A 19,327-nucleotide genomic window follows, 5' to 3' on the forward strand; every position below is an offset into this window, starting at 1 on the left:
GGATTTTTTTTTCACATTCTGTCTCTCACAGTTGAAGTGTACCTCTGGTGCAAATTACTGACCTCTGTCATCATTTTAGGTGGGGGAACTTGCACAATCGGTGGCTGACTAAATACTTTTTTGCCCCACTGTATATGTAACCCCCCAAATCATAAAGTTAAAGTGGGTTTATCCCACCTTATCTAAACCTAGCGGTCATAAAGTGCAACTACTTTCCTTGAGGGAAATCAGCATACACACAGTGTCTCACCCACTCACACATATCAGGTCTAATTTGTGTGACTCCTCAGTGGTTTTCATCATACTGAGGTTTCATTGTCTTAGCCATAGCAGCGGTAATTAAGTTTGAGGGAGGCTGTTTGATGGGATTGAAAGATGTGAAATTGCCTCTCATAAGTTCTTGCAGAGTGCTAAATCACAAAGCTACTGTACTGTGTGTGTGTGTGTGTGTGTGTGTGCGTGTGTGCGTGCGTGTGTGTGTGTGTGTGTGCGTGCGTGTGTGTGTGCGTGTGTGTGTGTGCGTGTGTGTGTGCGTGTGTGTGTGTGCGTGTGTGTGTGCGTGTGTGTGTGCGCGTGTGTGCGTGCGTGTGTGTGTGCGTGCGTGCGTGCGTGCGTGTGTGCGTGTGTGCGTGTGTGTGTGTGTGCGTGTGTGCTCACGTCAAATCACTCCCTGAAGTCTAGTTCCTATTAATTGAGCACCAGTCAGCATTTACACTCTCAATCTTCAGTATTAATATTCTGCCAATACGGTTCTTTCTGTAAGTGTGATAAACTGGCTGCAACTGCTGGCTGCCAACTTCATCCTGGCATTGCATTACAACATAAGGTGAAGTTCACTTTTCTATACGGATGTGCCTCTTAAAGCCTCTACATTGCTTTAAATATGAACGTACTACACTTACCTTTTTGCAATGACCAAGCAACATGTAATTTTAAAGGTCTGTCTTCAGTAGCATACCTTACCTCATAATAGTACTGAACACACCCTTAACAGCTCATCAAATATAGAATAGGTGGATTTACATTTACTCAGGTTTCATTCCATTTAGTTAATGACTGACATTAAAGGGCATGTGCCCAGATATTTAGGTCTTGAATGTTGAAGTTTGGACTTGGGCTAACAATCCTATCATTCAAAAAAGTTAGTGAGAGTGAAAAAAACCCATCTTCTTCTATTTATACTAGCTAGCGAGCCTTGTGGCAGTCTTTGTAATGAGTGATCTTTTAACTTGTAAATAACAAAGACATTATCTATAAATTATTTTTTATCACCACAAAAATCATTTATAGATAGTACGATAATTTTGTAAAACAATGTTTTAGTCATTAACCTGACCTGTCCAGAGGTCAAGAACTCCTCCTTAGGACAGCTCTATAAACTATTTTGTAAACTCTTAGTTTCTCTTTATTCCTTTTTCTTCCCTTTTCTAAAAAAAAACATGCAAAATATTTGAGCACAACACAGACCTTTTTTTTAATCAATATTAAAGTTTTGTTGGTGAACTTGTGACCACACATGATTGACTGACTGTATATAAAGGTGAGGATAAAATAATTACTCCACAATGAAACAGAGCAACATATTTTTAACATAACCCCCGATAACCTGAACTTCTATTGAGCAAAAGCACAAGCCACTGCTGTGCAGTGATGTGCTTTAACTTTGTAATGCTCAAAGCTTGTAAAATCAAGTTAAAACTGAGCATCGTCTTCCAGTTTACACACAGTACAAAAACTTCAGCAGGAGTTTGAGCTGCCGCTTGAGAAAGCATCATGCCAAAAACAAAAGAAATCAGCTTAGACAACAGAAAAAGAATTGTTGATGCTTACAACGCAGGAGATGAATTAAAAACCTTATCACAGAGCTTCCAAATGTCAAGAACTGGAATGAGAAGTTTCATCAAAAAAATTAAAGAGAGCTACACTGTGCAGAATAAGCCCGGCAGAGATTGGAAAGAAAACTATTGAGAAAAGTGTCTAAAGACCCCAGAACAAATGCTGAAAACAGTAATGAACAATTAGCCAAGTCAGGACTTTTGATCTCACAATCATGAGAACCTTAGACAGAAATGGACTGTGAGGTTACAGACCAAGAAAAAAAGAGCCCAAGAAGAAGAGACACTTTCCAGCCAGACTGAAATATGCTACGGAAACCTGAACAAAGATGATGCATACTGGACATACACGTCAGATGAGATGTAACTACTGTAGTTTTTTGCCACAGAGACACTGCATACGTTTGAAGCAAGGAATCTTTCTTTTTTTTTTTCTGAAGTACAACCCTAAAAAACAGTGCGCCCAGTGAAACATGGTGGGAGTTTTATGCTGTAGGGAAGCTGCAGTGCATCTGAATCTGGGAATCCCACCAAGGTTGAAGGATAATCATAAAAAAAAAAGATATGTGCTGATCCTAAAGAAAACCTCAAAGAATTGGCAGCAAAACTGGGTCTGGGTCATCGCTTTGTCTTCCAACGTAATCAATACACACATCGCCCCTGGAGAAGAACTACCTCTAGACGACCAAAGTGAACAAAACCCCCCCGACTTGAATCCAACTGGAAATCTGTGAGGTGAACCAAAGGCCAAGGCGCATTCCAGAAGACCATCGCAGACCATCAAGGCATGTTTAAGACGTGCCGAAAACTACAATAAACGGCTGCAGGCCGTTATCTAGCAAAAAGGATATAAAATTGACTAGTAACAGTCTTAACCCTGGTAGTTTTTGGTTTATGTGGTATAATATTGTTTCTGTGTACCAAGTAACATATTTTAAGTGTCCAAAATAAAAATAGAATGTTTAAAAAACCTGTGTTAAGAATTCTTTGCTCTGTTTAAAACAAAAAATAATAATACAGGGCCTAATAATTCTGACTTCATTTGTAAAACATCGTCATACCCGTGGTGTTGACATCCATATGAGATTCTAAATATTAAAACCTCAACATTATCATTAATCAAAATACTAGAATTTCAGTCATCAAAACTGAACCATAAGCATCTTGGGTGGGCTGTAGCTTACCACAGGCTATATTATTTGTGAGCTAGTTCAATTAAAAATTCTACAAAATGCACCAATATCACAAATACAGCTCCAACTGTCTGAAAACTTGTCAGAGTGGCCACTATCCACATGAATGAGTTGGATAAAAATATTTCCCCTCTGTATAGTTGTTTTAAAGGTGGAAAGTATCTGTAGAGGCCAAAACTGTTTGTGTGCAAGGCTGTAAACATGCTGTTTTTAATGGGAAGTTTTAACATATGAGTTTATGGGGATTGACCTGGAAGCTGGTCTCAAGTGGCCATTAGAGGAACTGCAGTTTCACTGAGTAAAAGTCAGATGTGTCATGCCATTTGAAGTCTCTGGTCTGCTAGTTATTTAGGTTTAATATTCAAGCTCATTTAGATACTATATTTAGGCTTAGAACTATATATATCAAAGCTGCATTTATCAGCTGGTCTTTAATGATGTTTGAAAACACCCGTCTGCAATGTCTGAAAGTAGGGAAAGTAAACCGAAAAGAGTTGTATGACAGCACAGACCATCAGTCTTTTCATCAGTGTCATTTAAACTGGGGGTAAATTATAATTTAATTATTTCCTTCTGTAAAGATGTTAGAGGTTGGTTGTTGTTCTTCTTAACCTACCCTAACAGAGCTTTCTTTTGTGGATTTGACTCTCCTCTAGGACTTAACCAAGCAGCTGGACGAGGTGACCCAGAACTCGGAGATTGTGGAAATCCGTCAGAAGGAGGCTGAATGTGAACTAGAGGCAGCCAGAGACCGAGTTCAGCAGCAGGCAACTGAAATACTTCTCAAAGCCAGTAAGACCCACAATCTCTTCCCTTTCTCTTTTCATGAGACCTGTGAATTCTTGCATCCGCACTAGACTCAAGATGCACTCTATGCTTTCCGTGCAAACACGTCAAACATATCGACTAACAGCTCCCCTCATCTTGTCTGACACATCGTTGCCTGTTACACTTTAATAGCATGTTGCTGTACTGTATATCGGGGCTAATGGTGTTCCCGGTCCCTCAGAGGCTGCTAGAAGAAGCCTTGCTGACGACAGTGCCCAGTTTGTCTGTGTTTATGTGCACATGTAAATGGCTAAATAGGTGTATGTTAGAATCTGGTCTAATGTCTTATGATGTATTTCCATCACTACTTTGGTTAACAACATTGCATAAACATTACTGTCTGAAACGTGTGAGCAATCGCAGCCACTTTGGTGCGGAGTCATTCTCGGCCCATTAGCTCCAATGAGTTCGTTGTATCCAATGAGAGCATTTTATCACTTTCCACTGGAGCTGCTTGCATGTTAGAGACAAATAAGATCCAGCTGGTAAATGCAGCCATGGGAGTCTCATTTACCACACTACAGATCAGAGGACCTCTCAAGGTTGTTTGCAAAGAAATGACCATGAGTCCTTTTTGCCTTTTAAAGTGCCTTTTGTTTTTTAAGTTATAAAGGTAAAAAAAAAAGTGTAAGAGTGGTAAATTTCAACTTATCATCCTTCAACAATTACTAAATGTGTAGTCTTGAGTTTAAGTTTTATGGTTTGTATGTCCAGAAATGTCCAGCACATTTTCACTCCCAGCTCACATACAGATGCTTGATAAGGACCCTTTCTTGCCACATTGGGTGTCCATTCATCCATATATTTTCCTAACAGCTTATCGAGTTAAGGGCCAAAGTGGGGCTCAAGCCTGTTCCAGCTGTCACGGGGGAGAGACAGGGTCTCTAATCCATTGCAGGGCTAGCATAGTGACAAAAATAACCTTTCAGACTCTCACTCATACTTACAGCTAATTTAGAATCAGCATTTAAGGCCTCTCACAATCACAAAGACCAATCAGTTACTAACTGGCTACCACCAGTTGGGTAACAAAAATGTTTATTTCCAAACTTGTGGAAGTGAAATCGGTCACAAAAATGGCTGCAACAAAAATTTCTTGTGATTGATTTAATGGCAAGCAGTTTGACACGATCACCTGTAGTTCACAGGGAAGATGGAAACTTATCTTCAGAGAGTTGTTATTTACTCTCCAAGTTCTAGTTTCACTAGAACTTGGAGAGTAAATAGTGAAACTAGAACTTAGAACTTGTGTGAAGCTTTCTAGAAACAGAATTATCGCTGCAACTAACACGTGAAAAAACACAACTTTTACTTCCTGTTTTGCATTGTACTTTAACAGTTTCACTACTGCTCTGGGAATAGTTTTAAAAGTATTTGTGGGCATGTCAACATTTTCATTGCTAACTACTGGAGAATGTAGCAAGCCCCTAGAGATCAAAGCAATCTCAAGCAGGTTTTCAGTGAAGAACTGTATAGCTCTGAAGTACCCAGAGACAAAGACATGACAAAGCAAAAGAATTCTAGCTCCACATAGAAAGGCCCCAGGGAGTTGTAGACCTTCTTCCTATGAGTCAGGGTCAACTATGGCACAATCACAAAACTGAAACTTTTTGACAGCCCCTCGTTGTAGCTGTGTTGGCAGCATCAATAAGAACCAGCAACATGCTGATTGCATCAGTTGAATATTTGTATTCTTCTCGCCTCTGCTCTGCCATAGGTCAGATAAGCAGTCTGCAGGCCACCCAGATGACCCAGGAAGCAGCCATCAGGGACCTGGACAACGAGCGGAATCGGCTGAAGGACAAGGTGGTGCGAATGGAGGAAGAGAGGGAGGCCCTTCAGAGCCAGGGCCAAGCACTGGATGAAAGACAGAAACAGCAGCTCCAGGCCCTGGAGAAGGTGCGTGTGTGTGATGGTGAAGTGTTTTGTATTCATGTCGGACAGGAAGCAGCTCTGTTATGAATAACCAATAAGTCATCAAGATGCAGAAACTGATCTTTTTTGTAGTTTGCTTCACACCAGTTTAAAATACAAGGACTGTGAAGAAGTCAGTGCCCATACTTTTTAGTGTAGTGGTCCAATGTCGATGGAGTTGAGCAGTAATAAGTAATACCTACTGACATCAGGTTTTCACATTAGGGTTACTTTGTTAGAAAAAAAATTGTACCCAAAATGTTATTGTGAAACCCCAGCATGAAGCCTTGGTCTCCTGTATTTTTTTGTATTTATGTGCATTTTAAGTAGTGAACTTGTCTCTCCTGACCATGTGACCAGGATCAAGCAAAAGTAGATTTAAACGTAGACTCTAGTCCAAATTCATTTTTCAAGTTTTCTTTTGCTTGCTTCTCTTAGTTTGTGATACTGACTGTACAGACGAGACTGCAATCCCCATGTGAGGCTGATGTCTTTCCCAAACCAAGTCTTTACAGAAGTAAAAAGAGCACTTGATTTTAATTATTGATGTATCTGAGAGAGTTGTACTTGTAGGCGAAGTCAGATTTTTAGATAAGAGCATGTAGATTTACAGTATGCATAAATACCCGCCCTGTCTATCTTTCGTTAGTTATTTTGGCATATTTAGTGCGTTGCAGAGGAATTCCTAGGGATTAAGAAGAAAATTAATCGTAGGTCTGCAACAAAGTTTAAAGCATGTCATCTGTGCAAGATGACCTGTGGTCGTCAAACAGTTGAAAGGGTCAAACTTGTCGATCACAGCTTTTACAAGCTCTGAAAAAAGGACAGCTGCTCCTCTTTTTAGAAAGCAGGACTCTTAAAGGTCAGATGATTTAAGCAACAGCGTAGTCAGCAGACCAACCGCAGCCGATAGTAAATGTCAAGTGTTGCAGCCTCATGTGTGTTTTCCCATTCTTTTATATCTGACATTTGTGCAGTGTAATCCTCTGGGAGCTGAAAGACTTCTCCCACTGAGTGTGGTTGCTGTGAATTTAGATGTCTTCCCAAGGATAATGGAAGATCTCAGATCACTTAAACTTCATGCCATCTTTCTTCTATGGCTGAAGCTAAATTTCCAAACCTTTCAACACTGATTCATCATTATAAATTGGCTCTTGATGAAATTTATGCAAACTCAACTAAATTTGATAAAAGTTCCCATCTGACCTCGACGGGTTCAGTTGATTTATTAATGTAAAATAACTTTATTTATGCTTAATGAAATTTTACCTTCACGCTATGAATGCTTTTTGTATTAAAGGTCCCAGAGAGGTGGGTTGAATTTTTTCCAATGTATTTTTGTGTCACATAGTCTACATGTTTTCTCATCTGAAAAAACACATTGAAAACTTTTATTTATGTTGCGTGAAGTCACAACAACAGTTGCCTCAAAGCTCTCCTATAACAATACAGAAAAAACAACAATCAGACGACCCTCTCTGAGGAAACACTTGTCAACAGTGGGAATGAAAAACGCCATTTTAAGAGAAAGAGACCTCCAGCAGAACCAGGCTCAGGGAGGATCAGCCATTTGCCACAACTGGTTATAGGTAACTGTTACTCAACCAGTTTTACACTCCCTCTAACCTAAAGCCAGAATCTCTATTTGGTTCACGTTATTTATAACCAGCTTTGAGCTGGTTATAAATAACGTGAACCCGTTTCTGTCTCCTCATAACTGTCTGAAAAGAACTTTTCATTTCAGGTAAACTTAAAAGAATTTTCTTAATACAGTGATATTTTAACCCTTAGTAGTGAAATGGAGAAATTACACTGGTGTTTGTATTATACTTTGGACATATCACCTCGATCAAAATGCAGTTATAGGGTCTCAGGACCCCCAATGGAGCAGCAGATCAAAATGCTGCACTGAACATGAGTGTCACAGTAACTGAATGTTCCCCTCTAAAGTTTAGTAAAGTGAGTAAACAGAACATAACATGTAATGCCAAAAGAAAACAGTCACAAGCTGAACGGGCAGTGAAGCAAGAAATTGGGAAGAGAGCATTCCCATCTGCAGTAATTTATATTTGGCGGTGCAGCTCTGTTCAGGGACCTCTTCACCCTTTACATATGAAAGCCAGTGGCGAGGAGGGCTGCAGCAGGACCAGATAGGGAAACGGTGCCAACAGATGAGACACTGACCAAGTCAGTTAAAACATGGAAGGATAATTGACTGAAGTTATAAAGAGCTAATTTACTTTTTCTGCTACACTGAGACAGAGTTGGGTTGCGAAGTGGCTTGAAACCGAAAACAAAACAAAAACAGTAAGAACCATTCATAATCAGCTATAGCAGCCCTGACTCAGATGGGTTCATGAGTGTTTTAGATGTAAATACTTACTGCTAAAAGTCCCGTAAAAAACAAATGCTTTGTACAATTGAATGATAGTGAATGTATCGTATTTGTAAAATAAATTAAAATTACCTTGATGTAAACATTGCAAAGATGATTTTTATAATTACATTTAATTGTTAATGTAGTGATATTTGGCACAGTTCCTTCCAAGTGAAATCCATATAAATTTGCATCTTTTTTGGCAATGCAGACCATGTTTTCTTCTTTCCTTGTTTTTTTAAGACAAAGATTGGATCAATTATGGTTCGAAATAAGCAACATTAGTGAACAAGAAGAGACGGAACTATAATGATAATTTCATTGACCTGACTTAATTAGGGAACATGTGTGAAAAGTCATTAGATTAATTGTTTCCTTGGTTTTCATTTCGGTTCCCTCTTATTACCATTCTCTCCCATTTTGTTTGCTTTTATTTCTTTGAGTTTTTTTCCTCTGTCTCTCTGCAAAAGGAGAAATTAACCTCTCAGGATGTTCATGGCCTGTTGTTTGTGTCACACTGTGGAGATGTGGCGCCCATGGCTTTGTTGGCCATATGATAACACAGCAGGCTTGCCCAGTTTGTTAGATGTTGTTTTTGGTAGTTTTCCAAAACAGCCTTTGGTTCTGAGCAATTACTGCACACTAATATGCTCGTTCTTTGATCGGAGATTAAAGTTTTTTCATGTTGCTGCCAGTGTCTGATGATCTGCCAGACACTCAGTAGGGTTAATGAAAATTGTGAGGTTGAATGAGATATAAACTGTACATGTTTTAGGACAGTAAAATGTGTCATGCTGTTGATCAGTCAGTCTAAATGACTTGAGAAGCTAATATATTCACATTTTTCTTAAGCCTAGTATTTCTAGAGTTTAGTTTAGTGGACAAAGGAAGAGTTTTACACATTACGTTTATCACACTTAAGCAAACATTTAATTTGTAATGAGTGAATATAATTTGTAATGGGCTCTCTGTGGTTATGTAAGCATTTAGTATCACTAAATAGGCTGGGGAGCTATTACGCTATTAATTCTGAAGCAGTAAATTTACTGCCATTAAAGTATATAGAACACTAGGGTATTAGTATGTCATAGGATATGATTTTTAATACCATGAGATGCCGATACAGATGTCTCTCCATCTAATAAACCAACAACAATGTTATAGTTTCTGCATCCACCACCATGCAAGGCTCCACTTATGTCCATTGATATAAATTTTGTTATCAGAGTGAGAATATCAAGGGAAGAGGGTGGAAAAGTGAGATAGCATGGAGATTAAAAATAGTACACCGGAGTACTGGGAGGGTAGGCGTTCAAGAAAGAGTGAGGTGGCAAAGGAAAAGCTTACAGTCAGTTGTATGTGAAGCTGGACACACTATAGATGGACAAAGTTGATGAGCCGTCAGAGAAGTTATGTGAGGGGAGGTACAGGACATTTATGAGGACAGCAAGACACTGGTGAGGTGTGTGGTAAGAGTGACAGATGGGTTCAAGTTGGGGTGAGATTAAATCTGCTCAGAGCCCCTACTTGTTTGTGGTCATGATGGACAGGTTGACAGCTGAGCTCAGGGAGGAGTTTCTGTGAACGCTGATGATCACAGATGATATTATGATCTGTAAGGAGAGTAGGAAGCAGAGTCTGGAGAGGTGGAGGTATGCTCTGGAGAGAGGAGGAATGAAGCAAACAACAGAATGAAACAATGAAACAAAACAGAACATGTGTGTGAATGAAAGGGAGACAGGTGGAAAGATAAACATAAAATTGGTAGAGTTAGTGAAGGTAGATGAGTTGGAATACTTGGGGTCAACCATTCAAAGTAATGGACAGTGCACAGGAGGGGTGAAGAAGAAAGTGCATACAGGGAGGAGTAGGTCAGGTGATTTGTGACAGAAGAATATCAGCAAGACTGAAAGGGAAGGTTTACAAGATAGTAGTGAGTCCTGATTTGATGTATGTTTAGAAATTAGAAATGAGTGCATCAGAGGGACAGCTGAGGTTGAGCTGTTTGGAGATAAAGTTCAAACGACGGAAGGCTGAGATGGTTTTGACATGTGCAGATGAGAGAGAGTGCATATTAGGCTAAGTATTTTAAATGTGGAGCTGCCAGAGACCACAGAAAAGATTCACAGGTATAGTGAAGGAGGACATGCAGAAGGTTGGTGTGACAGAGGATGATATTAGTGATAGGATCAGATGGAGGTACCAGCTATCTGCTCAAAGGTGTTCTTAGCTTGGTTAGATGTTACTTCTCTTAACCATGGAATTAATTCTGTCTTCATCCACCTTAGTTGTCTCGTGTGTCTTGCTGAGACACGTGAAATTCAACATTTTAATTCAACTTCAGATATTATGTCTGCTTCATTTGTTATATAATAATAACTAAGCTATGAAACTGCTTGTGAATCCTCCAATTACTTTTGAACCTCTAAAAATGTGATCTGTATTTAAAAATGTCTGTAATTCCTAAACAGTTAACGGGATTTTTTTGTAAAATGTGATATATATTGATAGTTTGATTTGAAATTAATTAAGGCTGGCATAGTCTATATGACAGGCCGGACTCAAACGCTACATTCAACCTTTCATTCGCTACATCAAAGTAGACTGGTGGACTGCAGAAGTTTTACTAGATGTCATCTGCTCCACCTCCCACCCTGCTTGTTTACATCTATTACAGCAATTAGCGAGAGGGGAGGGGAGCTGTCGCGGCTACAGTGCAGTGTACAGTGCAACCCTGGGTAAGTGACGGGTGGCTGCGTAACCCAACAGTGAGTCGGTGACACTGATGACATTTGCAATTAGTTTAACAAACATATATTTGTGGTGCCAAAGATTAATTGTTCACTCAGCTAATCCCTCGCTTCTATTACCAGCCACTTAGCCTCTTTATTTATTTATTTTAATAAAATAACCATCAAATAACGCATACGCTTGTCATCAGTAAAAATGCTGTCAGAGCCTTTAATGGCCTACCTGAAATTCAGTGTGTGGACTCCTGAGACTGAGCAAATTTAAATTTAAAAATATATATAACCTTATTTTAAAAATTATTTTTATCAGTTACTTTCAAGTTTTCTTCCTGCCATCCCTTTTATGTCTGCCTGTAGTACGCCCTGATGTGCTACTGCCACCAGATGATTGGTGTGGTGCCAATCTCTTGTTAGTGCGCAAAGAAACCAGGAACCTACCCAGCTCCACAACCAGAGCCCACATGTTAACTTTATCTACACCTTTAGCTACAGTTTTTTAACCCGAGACACACAACGAACAGAAATTTAAAGCTGGAAACAGAGCTGCTGATTTTAACTCTAATCTCATTAGTAGTCAGATAATCTTGGTATAGTCTTTAATAGGATATGTTCCCTCAGATCGCTCACTGTGTGAGTCAGCTCAGCTCATGTGTATTACAGTTCCCTTGTGACTTTTTTTTGGCGAAGTTTAGCCAATTAAAGTTTTGTTAAAGCCATGCAAAGAGGAAACAGCTGCTCTCCTGATTAAAACCAAACTTTAGCGCTTGCATATTAATTTTTTTTTTGTCTGTTTTGTCTGTTTCCCCTGAAAATCACTATTTTTTGACTGTAGCCTTGATTCATACTATAATAGCTTCCCAATGACAAACCCAGTGCACTGTTGCTGGGTACAGAGGGCATTTGTTCTTGCCTGTCTGCTCATCTCTGAGTTACACAGTTTATAGAGCCTGACAACAACCTAACTCTGCAGGACTTCATTCGTTCTCCTTGTGTCTCTCTAAACAACATCTTTTCTACATCTGTTCTTCACTGCATTTTCTGCCTCCTTGCTCTGCTATTCTACAGCTTCTCCTCTCATTTCATCCACACATATAAATCACTGCTGATAACTTATATTCATTCTTTAAATGATGCTCATTACATATTTTTTTTGTGTTTATACTCATTAACTTAGCATTTTAACTTGGAATTTCAGGCTTTTTAATGTTTTTCCTCCTCTTAAACATCTGTCACGTCTGTAACTCATCAGTGGGTCGCATTAGAAGTTCGTTTTGAACAAATTTTCACTTTTTTCTTAAATTTAAAATTACTATTGGATTTATCTATACAGATGAGCATTTTTTACAGTACTCATTAGTTCAGTTGCAAGTGCAGTTTGTAATGACACAGTGTTGTCTCAAATTAAATGATCTAAGTTGTGCACTTAATGTACATAGATGACACTGAGAATTGTGATTGTCTTGCTAGCTCTTGTAACTTGGTTGAAAATTTCTCAGGTCCCTCTCTTTCCTGCAGGCAAGAAGGGCAAGAGTTTTACTTACTTGTTTGACTGTACATCATCCAGGTACTTGTGAAGCACTTCTAACCATAGTTGATTGTTTGAATGAGTGTACAACACTGGTACATTGACATTTTACCACTAGGAGGTTTTGTAGTAAGCCAAAATGCATTATGACTAAAACTAACACTGCTGATGTGTTTGCCTTAAACAAATAATTCATATGTAGTGATACTATAGATCATCAAAACTGTTTCCTGTATGGACACCAAAGTTGATATTTGGACTTGTCCAAGAAAACAAGAAAAGAAAAAAAAAGTGAAAACAGCCACACGATCAGGTCAACATATCCTGAACTGTTTGGTCTCCGTATTGCTGCTTCTTATTTTATCCCAAAGGTCACCGTATTATACGCTGTTGTCATCATCTTGCGATGTCCCACTGCAGAGTCAAATATAGTTTCTGTGCACCTAATTTAGTTACATTTTTGTCAAACATAATATTACATGCCTGCCTATATTAAAGATCGTTTTACAATGTTTAAAACGTGTTGGTCAGAGTCTTCAATCAGCAGCTGTTCATTTCACTTGGGACTTCACTACAAAACATCCCAAAGTCTGTTTGTTTCTTTCTGCATGAACTCAAAGACCTACTGTTTAAATAATGAGTAAAAAGAAGTTCTCCTGTTATCAGCTAGACTGCTTTAGCATACTTAAAAAACACAATACCTGAACACCAGTGTGATAAAGACCGTTGGACATCTAGAATCCAAACGATTGTATCTTTACTTTTGAGACTGATAATGGGCTTCATTGTGTCCTAATCAATAACCCCATTATCAGTAATCCCAGATAGGCTGTGCCCAGGCTTTATCAACTTTTACTGTTCAAAGAATAACACATGAGAGTGACGTGGCGAGAAAGAGTAGCACTGTATAGAGGCAGCCTGGAGGATTATCCCCAAGCAAACGGTGGCAATATGGCTGAATAATGCAGCATATGTTGTGAATGTCAGCCCGAGCTCTGTGTCTGTCTATCGTCTATCGCAGCGCTCACCTTTGAGCATAATTTAAGTTCGCACGTGCGTTTTCGGTGTTTTTTAGACCCTCCGTGATGAGAAAGTGTCCCACGAGAAGGACGTGAACAGTCTGCGAGCTCGATACGAAGAGGAGACCAGCCAAATGAAGGAGAGCCAAGCTCGAGCTCTGGAGGAAGTCGCCAAGAAGAACAGGGTGACCCTGGAGACCGCTCTCAACAACGCCGAGAAGGACAAGAACCGCCTCCTGGCTGTGAGTACACACACACACACACACACACACACACACACACACACACACAGGGACATGTTTTCATTGTTTTCAAGGACAGAAAGACATACAGGGCTGGCCTGGGCCCTTTATTGTAAATGTTCCAGTGTACACCTCTGATATGACGAAGGTTCTTCCAGACCAGAGCCTTATTATGAAGTGAAGCATCTGACACATGCAATCATAACAAAGGTCCCAACTACAAAGAAGAAACGACTACATTTAAAGCTGGTGTAGTTATTTAAAAAAAAATAGATAATCCAGCAGGTTGAAACCGAAGTAGTTGGAGAGGAAACTAGAATTCTGCAGTGCCTCTGGCCTCTGTTTTCAGGCTTTACTAAAATGTAGCCTGTGAGGAGGGACTTGAGCAAATTTCACACTAGCCTCGGTGCAGTAGTTTAAAGAAAATAGTGGGTTGAATGGGCTAAACCAGTGCATCTCAAGTTTTCTTCCTTTGTCTGTTAAAACAAGCCAAAAAACATAGAGTTAAAGGTACAGTTTGTGAAATCTCACCACTGCTGTAGATGTCAGTAGCTTGCTGATTGCCGTCCATTTCTGTTTTTTTACTCCTCTGAAATTTAAGTGCGTAATCCTAATTATGGCGGCTGTAGGTACAAACAACTCTGTCAGTCTGCTGTTTATGTCAGCTGGGTGTCCATGTGGAGCCTCTGGAGTCAGTGAAGCTTATTTCTCTCCAATACTGAGGTGAGTTGTTGAGGATGTACAGAACCTTTCTGTTGAGAAGTGCTGCTGTTAGCCGGCCTTAGTGTTGTTGTTGTTTGTGTGGGTCGCCTGTCTAATCTGCTGACTGTAGCTGGGACAATATCACGAACAAATAAGCATGTTTATGCATTTTTTGAGTGTTAAAGCCCAGTGTGTTTGAGTGTTTTTATGTCATGTCACTTTCTAAAAACACTTTTGTATACTGCAGCTTTAAAACATGGATGGATCAGATGGTGGGTTCACAGGGCACAATGAATGAAAATCAACAGGGGTTTATTTTGTGATTGCCGCATCTTGAGTAATCAGCGATTATTGCTCGAAGCCGAAGGAATGTGAACAGCTGTATGCTAATTGATCCTGCATCATCAGGCCCGGAGCTATTCTCAAGCCGTAAACATTCTGTTTTTCGAAGAATTTCTGATGGACACCAGATGTGACAGTAAATTAACTTTTGGTGCATAAGTATTTTTATTTGTTCTGATGCATTAGATTTTTTTTTTTTAACTTTATGCACTTTTGAGCTTTGGTAATATTTTAGTCACAAGACAATGTGCAGCTAAAAATATGTCAAAACATGGTCATCGCGTGGTGCCTTGCTATCGCCGATTTGTGTGCTCCACAATCCAGCACAGTCGCCATTACTGTGATGGGAAATCATAGTGACAGTGTCTACTGGTGCCTGCTGACAGTGACAGCAGTACAGGTAATTGGGTTAATAATGGAAGGTAGTGGGCCCGAGTTGCTGTTTGCGATGATTAGAAACTAGTGATTGGGCCCATAAACATATCAGGAAATGTTTAGTGAGGTCACAGGGAGAGTGAGCTGAGGGCCATTTCCCCAGTTTTTCTAGTGCAGTGGTTCCTGGCTGACCAATAAAAAGAATCACGGTTAAGGTGCTTTTGCATTAACTTAAATTTCAGGCCCAAAAGCTGTGTTCATCTTTTATAGTGTCTGTGATCTCAGCCCACTAATATTAGCTTGCTAACTAGTGTGAACTTGTTGCACGGTTTTGAGCTAATCAGCTGCATACTAGTCACTGGGAGGTTAAATACGTTTAACCAAAACCTTCTGTGGTGATTTTTTGGGGGGGGCTAGGCCATCAGACATCTTGGTGGCACGCACACCTAGGACAACTGTATAAAATGTATGGTAAAAGGGCCACTCTTCGTCCAGTAAAGGCTTGGGCAGCTTTATTACAAACTTTGCCATTACTGTTGAATTCCCTAGAACTGCACATGTTGAAAAGCTAGAGTTGTCAAATGTTGCATTCAATCAGAAATAAAGTGAAAGAAGGAGATGGTGAACTGCTCAAGATGACAAGCAACTCGTTGGCTTCAGGTACTGACCTCATCTAATACAAAAATGTTTGGTAAGTAAGATGCTGGTGTCCTTTAATCTGCATGGTTAAAGGACACTGGTCTGACTGGTCAGACTGGTCAGATGATCTCTCAGATCATCTGACCAGTCACTCCTTGCTGTCCCCATGTCGAGACTGAAACACCGAGGGGACCGAGCTTTCGCTGTTGTGGCCCCCAAACTATGGAACAAACTGCCCCTCCATATCAGGCTGGCCCCAACACTTGAAATGTTTAAATCACTTTTAAAGACACACTTTTTTTCAAAGGCTTTCTAGGAGTATTATCAGAGTCAGTTTGTAGTCAGCTGTTGATCATTCTTAATCTTTCTACCTTGTTAATCTTATTCATTGTATATCTTATTGTTTATTCTACTCATGTTGTGATATTTAATATATACACTGATTTATTTTTATCTTTTTCAATTATATATTTATTTTGTTTATTGATTTCATTGTATGCTTAAAGTATGGTTTTTAACTGCTATCTCTGTTTTATTATTGGAAAGCACTTTGGTCAACTTTGTTGTTTTTAAAAGTGCTATATAAATAAAGTTGGATTGGATTGGATGGATGGATGGATGGATTAGTCTTCAGGAAATAATTTTTAACAAACTAACTTGACCAACTTGATTTAGCATGTATTTTTTAAGGAAAGTTTCACTTGCACATAGCTGTAGGCTGAAACAGCATCAGCGGAGCAGTGGTGTTGACGAGAGAGATGACCCGGGACTGATCCATTGATCTTGTAGTAGACACGCTTCTCTAACCTTTGACTGCAGCAGTCTGATACGATCTGACATCTTACAGAGTAACTTCATTATTTATTTAGACTGTTGTCCAATATTCACTCTCTTGTTTGTGGTCTGCTAACTGCAGAAGGAAATATTTTTCTCTCGCTCCTAAATGACCCTCTGTGTTTATCAGTAATTTCCTCTCTACCATTTGCTACACAGCAGGTAGAGTATTGTAGGTTATCAAAGGAGCTTGCAAATAAAGCGTCTGGACTTCTTTAAGTTGCTTGAAGACGTTTCACCTCTCATCCGAGAAGCTTCTTCAGTTCTAAGGTCAAATGGTGGAGAGTCCCAGATATAAACCTAGTGGATACCTAGTATCCCCCCACAGAGGGACAAAAGGACCCCCTGATGATCCTCTAATCGCCTGAGCCAAGGTGTGAAACTGGGTGTGGGTCCCAATCAGCCAGAGTTTCGGGTGTGTTCATTGTGAAACCTGGCCCCACCTTATCATGCGAATTCCTGAGGTCAGATGGCCCAGGATGTGAGTGGGCGTTAAGGCGTCTGGGAAGGGATCTCAAAACTGGATTATAGATGGCAGAGAGTTGGTGTCGTAAACCCCCGCCTCTGTTCAAAGATGGTCGCTCACAGTGGACATAGATGGCTTCTTTCACTCCTCTTTCAAACCATCTGTCCTCTCTGTCCAAAATGTGAACATTGGCATCCTCGAAAGAGTGTCCTTTATCCTTAAGATGCAGATGGACTGCTGAGTCTTGTCCTGTGGAGGTGGCTCTTCTGTGTTGTGCCATGCGCTTGTGAAGTGGCTGTTTGGTCTCTCCGATGTAGAGGTCTGAGCATTCCTCGCTGCACTGTACAGCATACACCACATTGTTAAGTTTGTGTTTTGGCGTTTTGTCTTTCGGGTGAACCAGTTTCTGTCTGAGCGTGTTGCTGGGTCTGAAATACACTGGGATGTCATGCTTGGAGAAAACTCTCCTGAGTTTCTCTGATACGCCGGCTACATAGGGGATGACAATGTTGTTGCGTCTGTCCTCCCTCCTCCCTTTGCAAGCTCCTTTGACTACGATGACCTGGATGACTGAGAACCTTCACAGACATATTGTAGGTTATATAGAGTATGTGATGGAAAATTTGCTGTCTGGAGAGCTAAACTTTGAGATTAAATTTACTTTCAAACTAGCTGAAGTACGTGTAGTTTTATGTAGTTTATAACACATAAAACAGTGATATCACAATTCACCATGGCAACTCAAACGACTGAGGAATATGAACACAAGTCAATGCTGATTTTTTAAATAAGGAGGAAAGAGAACAGTCATTAATAATCAGCTTGTGTCACCCTGTTGTCATCATGTACAGAATAAAAGTTTGACATAAAATATATCATACTTATGTATGATATACTTTCTGTCGTCAAGTTTTTATATTTCATTTTGAAATCTAATTATTCAGCGGTAACCTCCATCCATCCATCCGCTCTCTTCCGCTTATCCCTGTCAGCGGTAACCTGACAGGGATAAAAATGTACACTAGATCACAAAACTGATGATAGAAATCTGATGAATTGGATCAGATTCGGTGTCCCGTTTGGACTTTAGCTATTATTAACCCAGGCAGCAACAGACTCCCTCAAGTCAGTGTTTTATTTCTACTTTATACTTTGTAGTATTTCTCTTGTTTCCATTGTTCTTGTGTATTTTTTTGTTTCCTTTTTGCTGCTCACCTGGATTGTTTGACGAACGTCCTCCCTGTTTGAAATTTGCTCTACCTCTAAGTCACAGTTATAAGTGGTGACATGTTGTTACAAAACTTTATCATAACCCGGGAGGCACCTACTGCAAATAACCGTGTAGTTAGAGTTGATATTATAAAACGATGAGCAGACAGATAATCAGGAACGACTCAGTCAAAATACAAGCTGTCGGCTCGCTCGGGTTCTTTGCACTAAGGATCTGCGGCCTGCCAAAGGATGTGGTCCTGTCAGATAATTCAGTCTGCTCATGTTGTATTCATTAGCGAACGAGTGGAATGACAGACAGCCCGCATTATGTTGCATATGTTTTTCTATACCACTGGCTACAGTTACAGTAGGTTGCAGTTGTGTGTGTGTGTGTGTGTGTGTGTGTGTGTGTGTGTGTGTGTGTGTGTGTGTGTGTGTGGTGGTGGTGGTGGTGGTGGTGGTGGTGGGGGGGGATTTATGTTGATTATTAACAATCTAGGTTGAAAATGAAAGTTTTTCCTATTCCCAATTATTAATATAGTCCTGTACTGTGAGCCATACTCATTTACCTCTCCACAAATGATCTTATGTAAGTTGTGTGTGTGGATTACTAACAAGTAACTTATCACAAGCCTGTTTCTGCAATCTGTACAAAAACTCTCCTTTATTCACTGCCGCAAGAGCTATAAAGAAGATAAATGCTGTGTTTTCCTAGACACTTTGTAACATGTTTTTCACAAAGGTCTAAATACTGTTTCAATAGCTTTTTTCTGCTGATGCCAAAAATGTAAAGAAATGCTGAATACTGGCTTCGGTATTCAGTTAATTTCATATTGAATTTCAGGTGATGCTCCTCTTTGAAACGCTTCCTCTCAGGCGGTGGAAAAAGATCCGACTAACATTTTCAGTTTATTGTTGTCACAAGACTGTCAGTCTCGTGAATACAAAGAGCGCAGTTTTTCCTGTGTGTAAGAGGAAGAGCAGATGTGATTCTCTCAGAGAGGCTGAAGAACGTTTGAAATTGAAAATCTGTTAGAAAGATGATGATAGACAGAGCAGTGAGCTGTGATGTTT

At 39.8% G+C, this 19,327-nt stretch overlaps 1 protein-coding gene across 5 annotated transcripts in view; it reads left to right on the forward strand.

The window, feature by feature from the left end:
• The window catches only part of fam184ab (family with sequence similarity 184 member Ab), a 217,811-nt gene that overhangs the window by 106,429 nt on the left and 92,055 nt on the right, over positions 1-19,327 (forward strand). For all 5 annotated transcript variants that reach the window (XM_085432374.1, XM_085432375.1, XM_085432378.1 and 2 more), the window contains 3 exons: positions 3,685-3,820; positions 5,574-5,755; positions 13,498-13,683. In XM_085432374.1, coding sequence (XP_085288500.1) covers positions 3,685-3,820; positions 5,574-5,755; positions 13,498-13,683 — 504 coding nt within the window. The remainder of the gene's footprint in view (positions 1-3,684; positions 3,821-5,573; positions 5,756-13,497; positions 13,684-19,327) is intronic.

This window comes from Copadichromis virginalis, linkage group LG15 (genome assembly GCF_057382275.1).
Source record: "Copadichromis virginalis isolate Kocher_CV1m ecotype Utaka linkage group LG15, C_Virginalis_male_GT1.1, whole genome shotgun sequence".
NCBI classification, from domain to species: Eukaryota; Metazoa; Chordata; class Actinopteri; order Cichliformes; family Cichlidae; genus Copadichromis; species Copadichromis virginalis.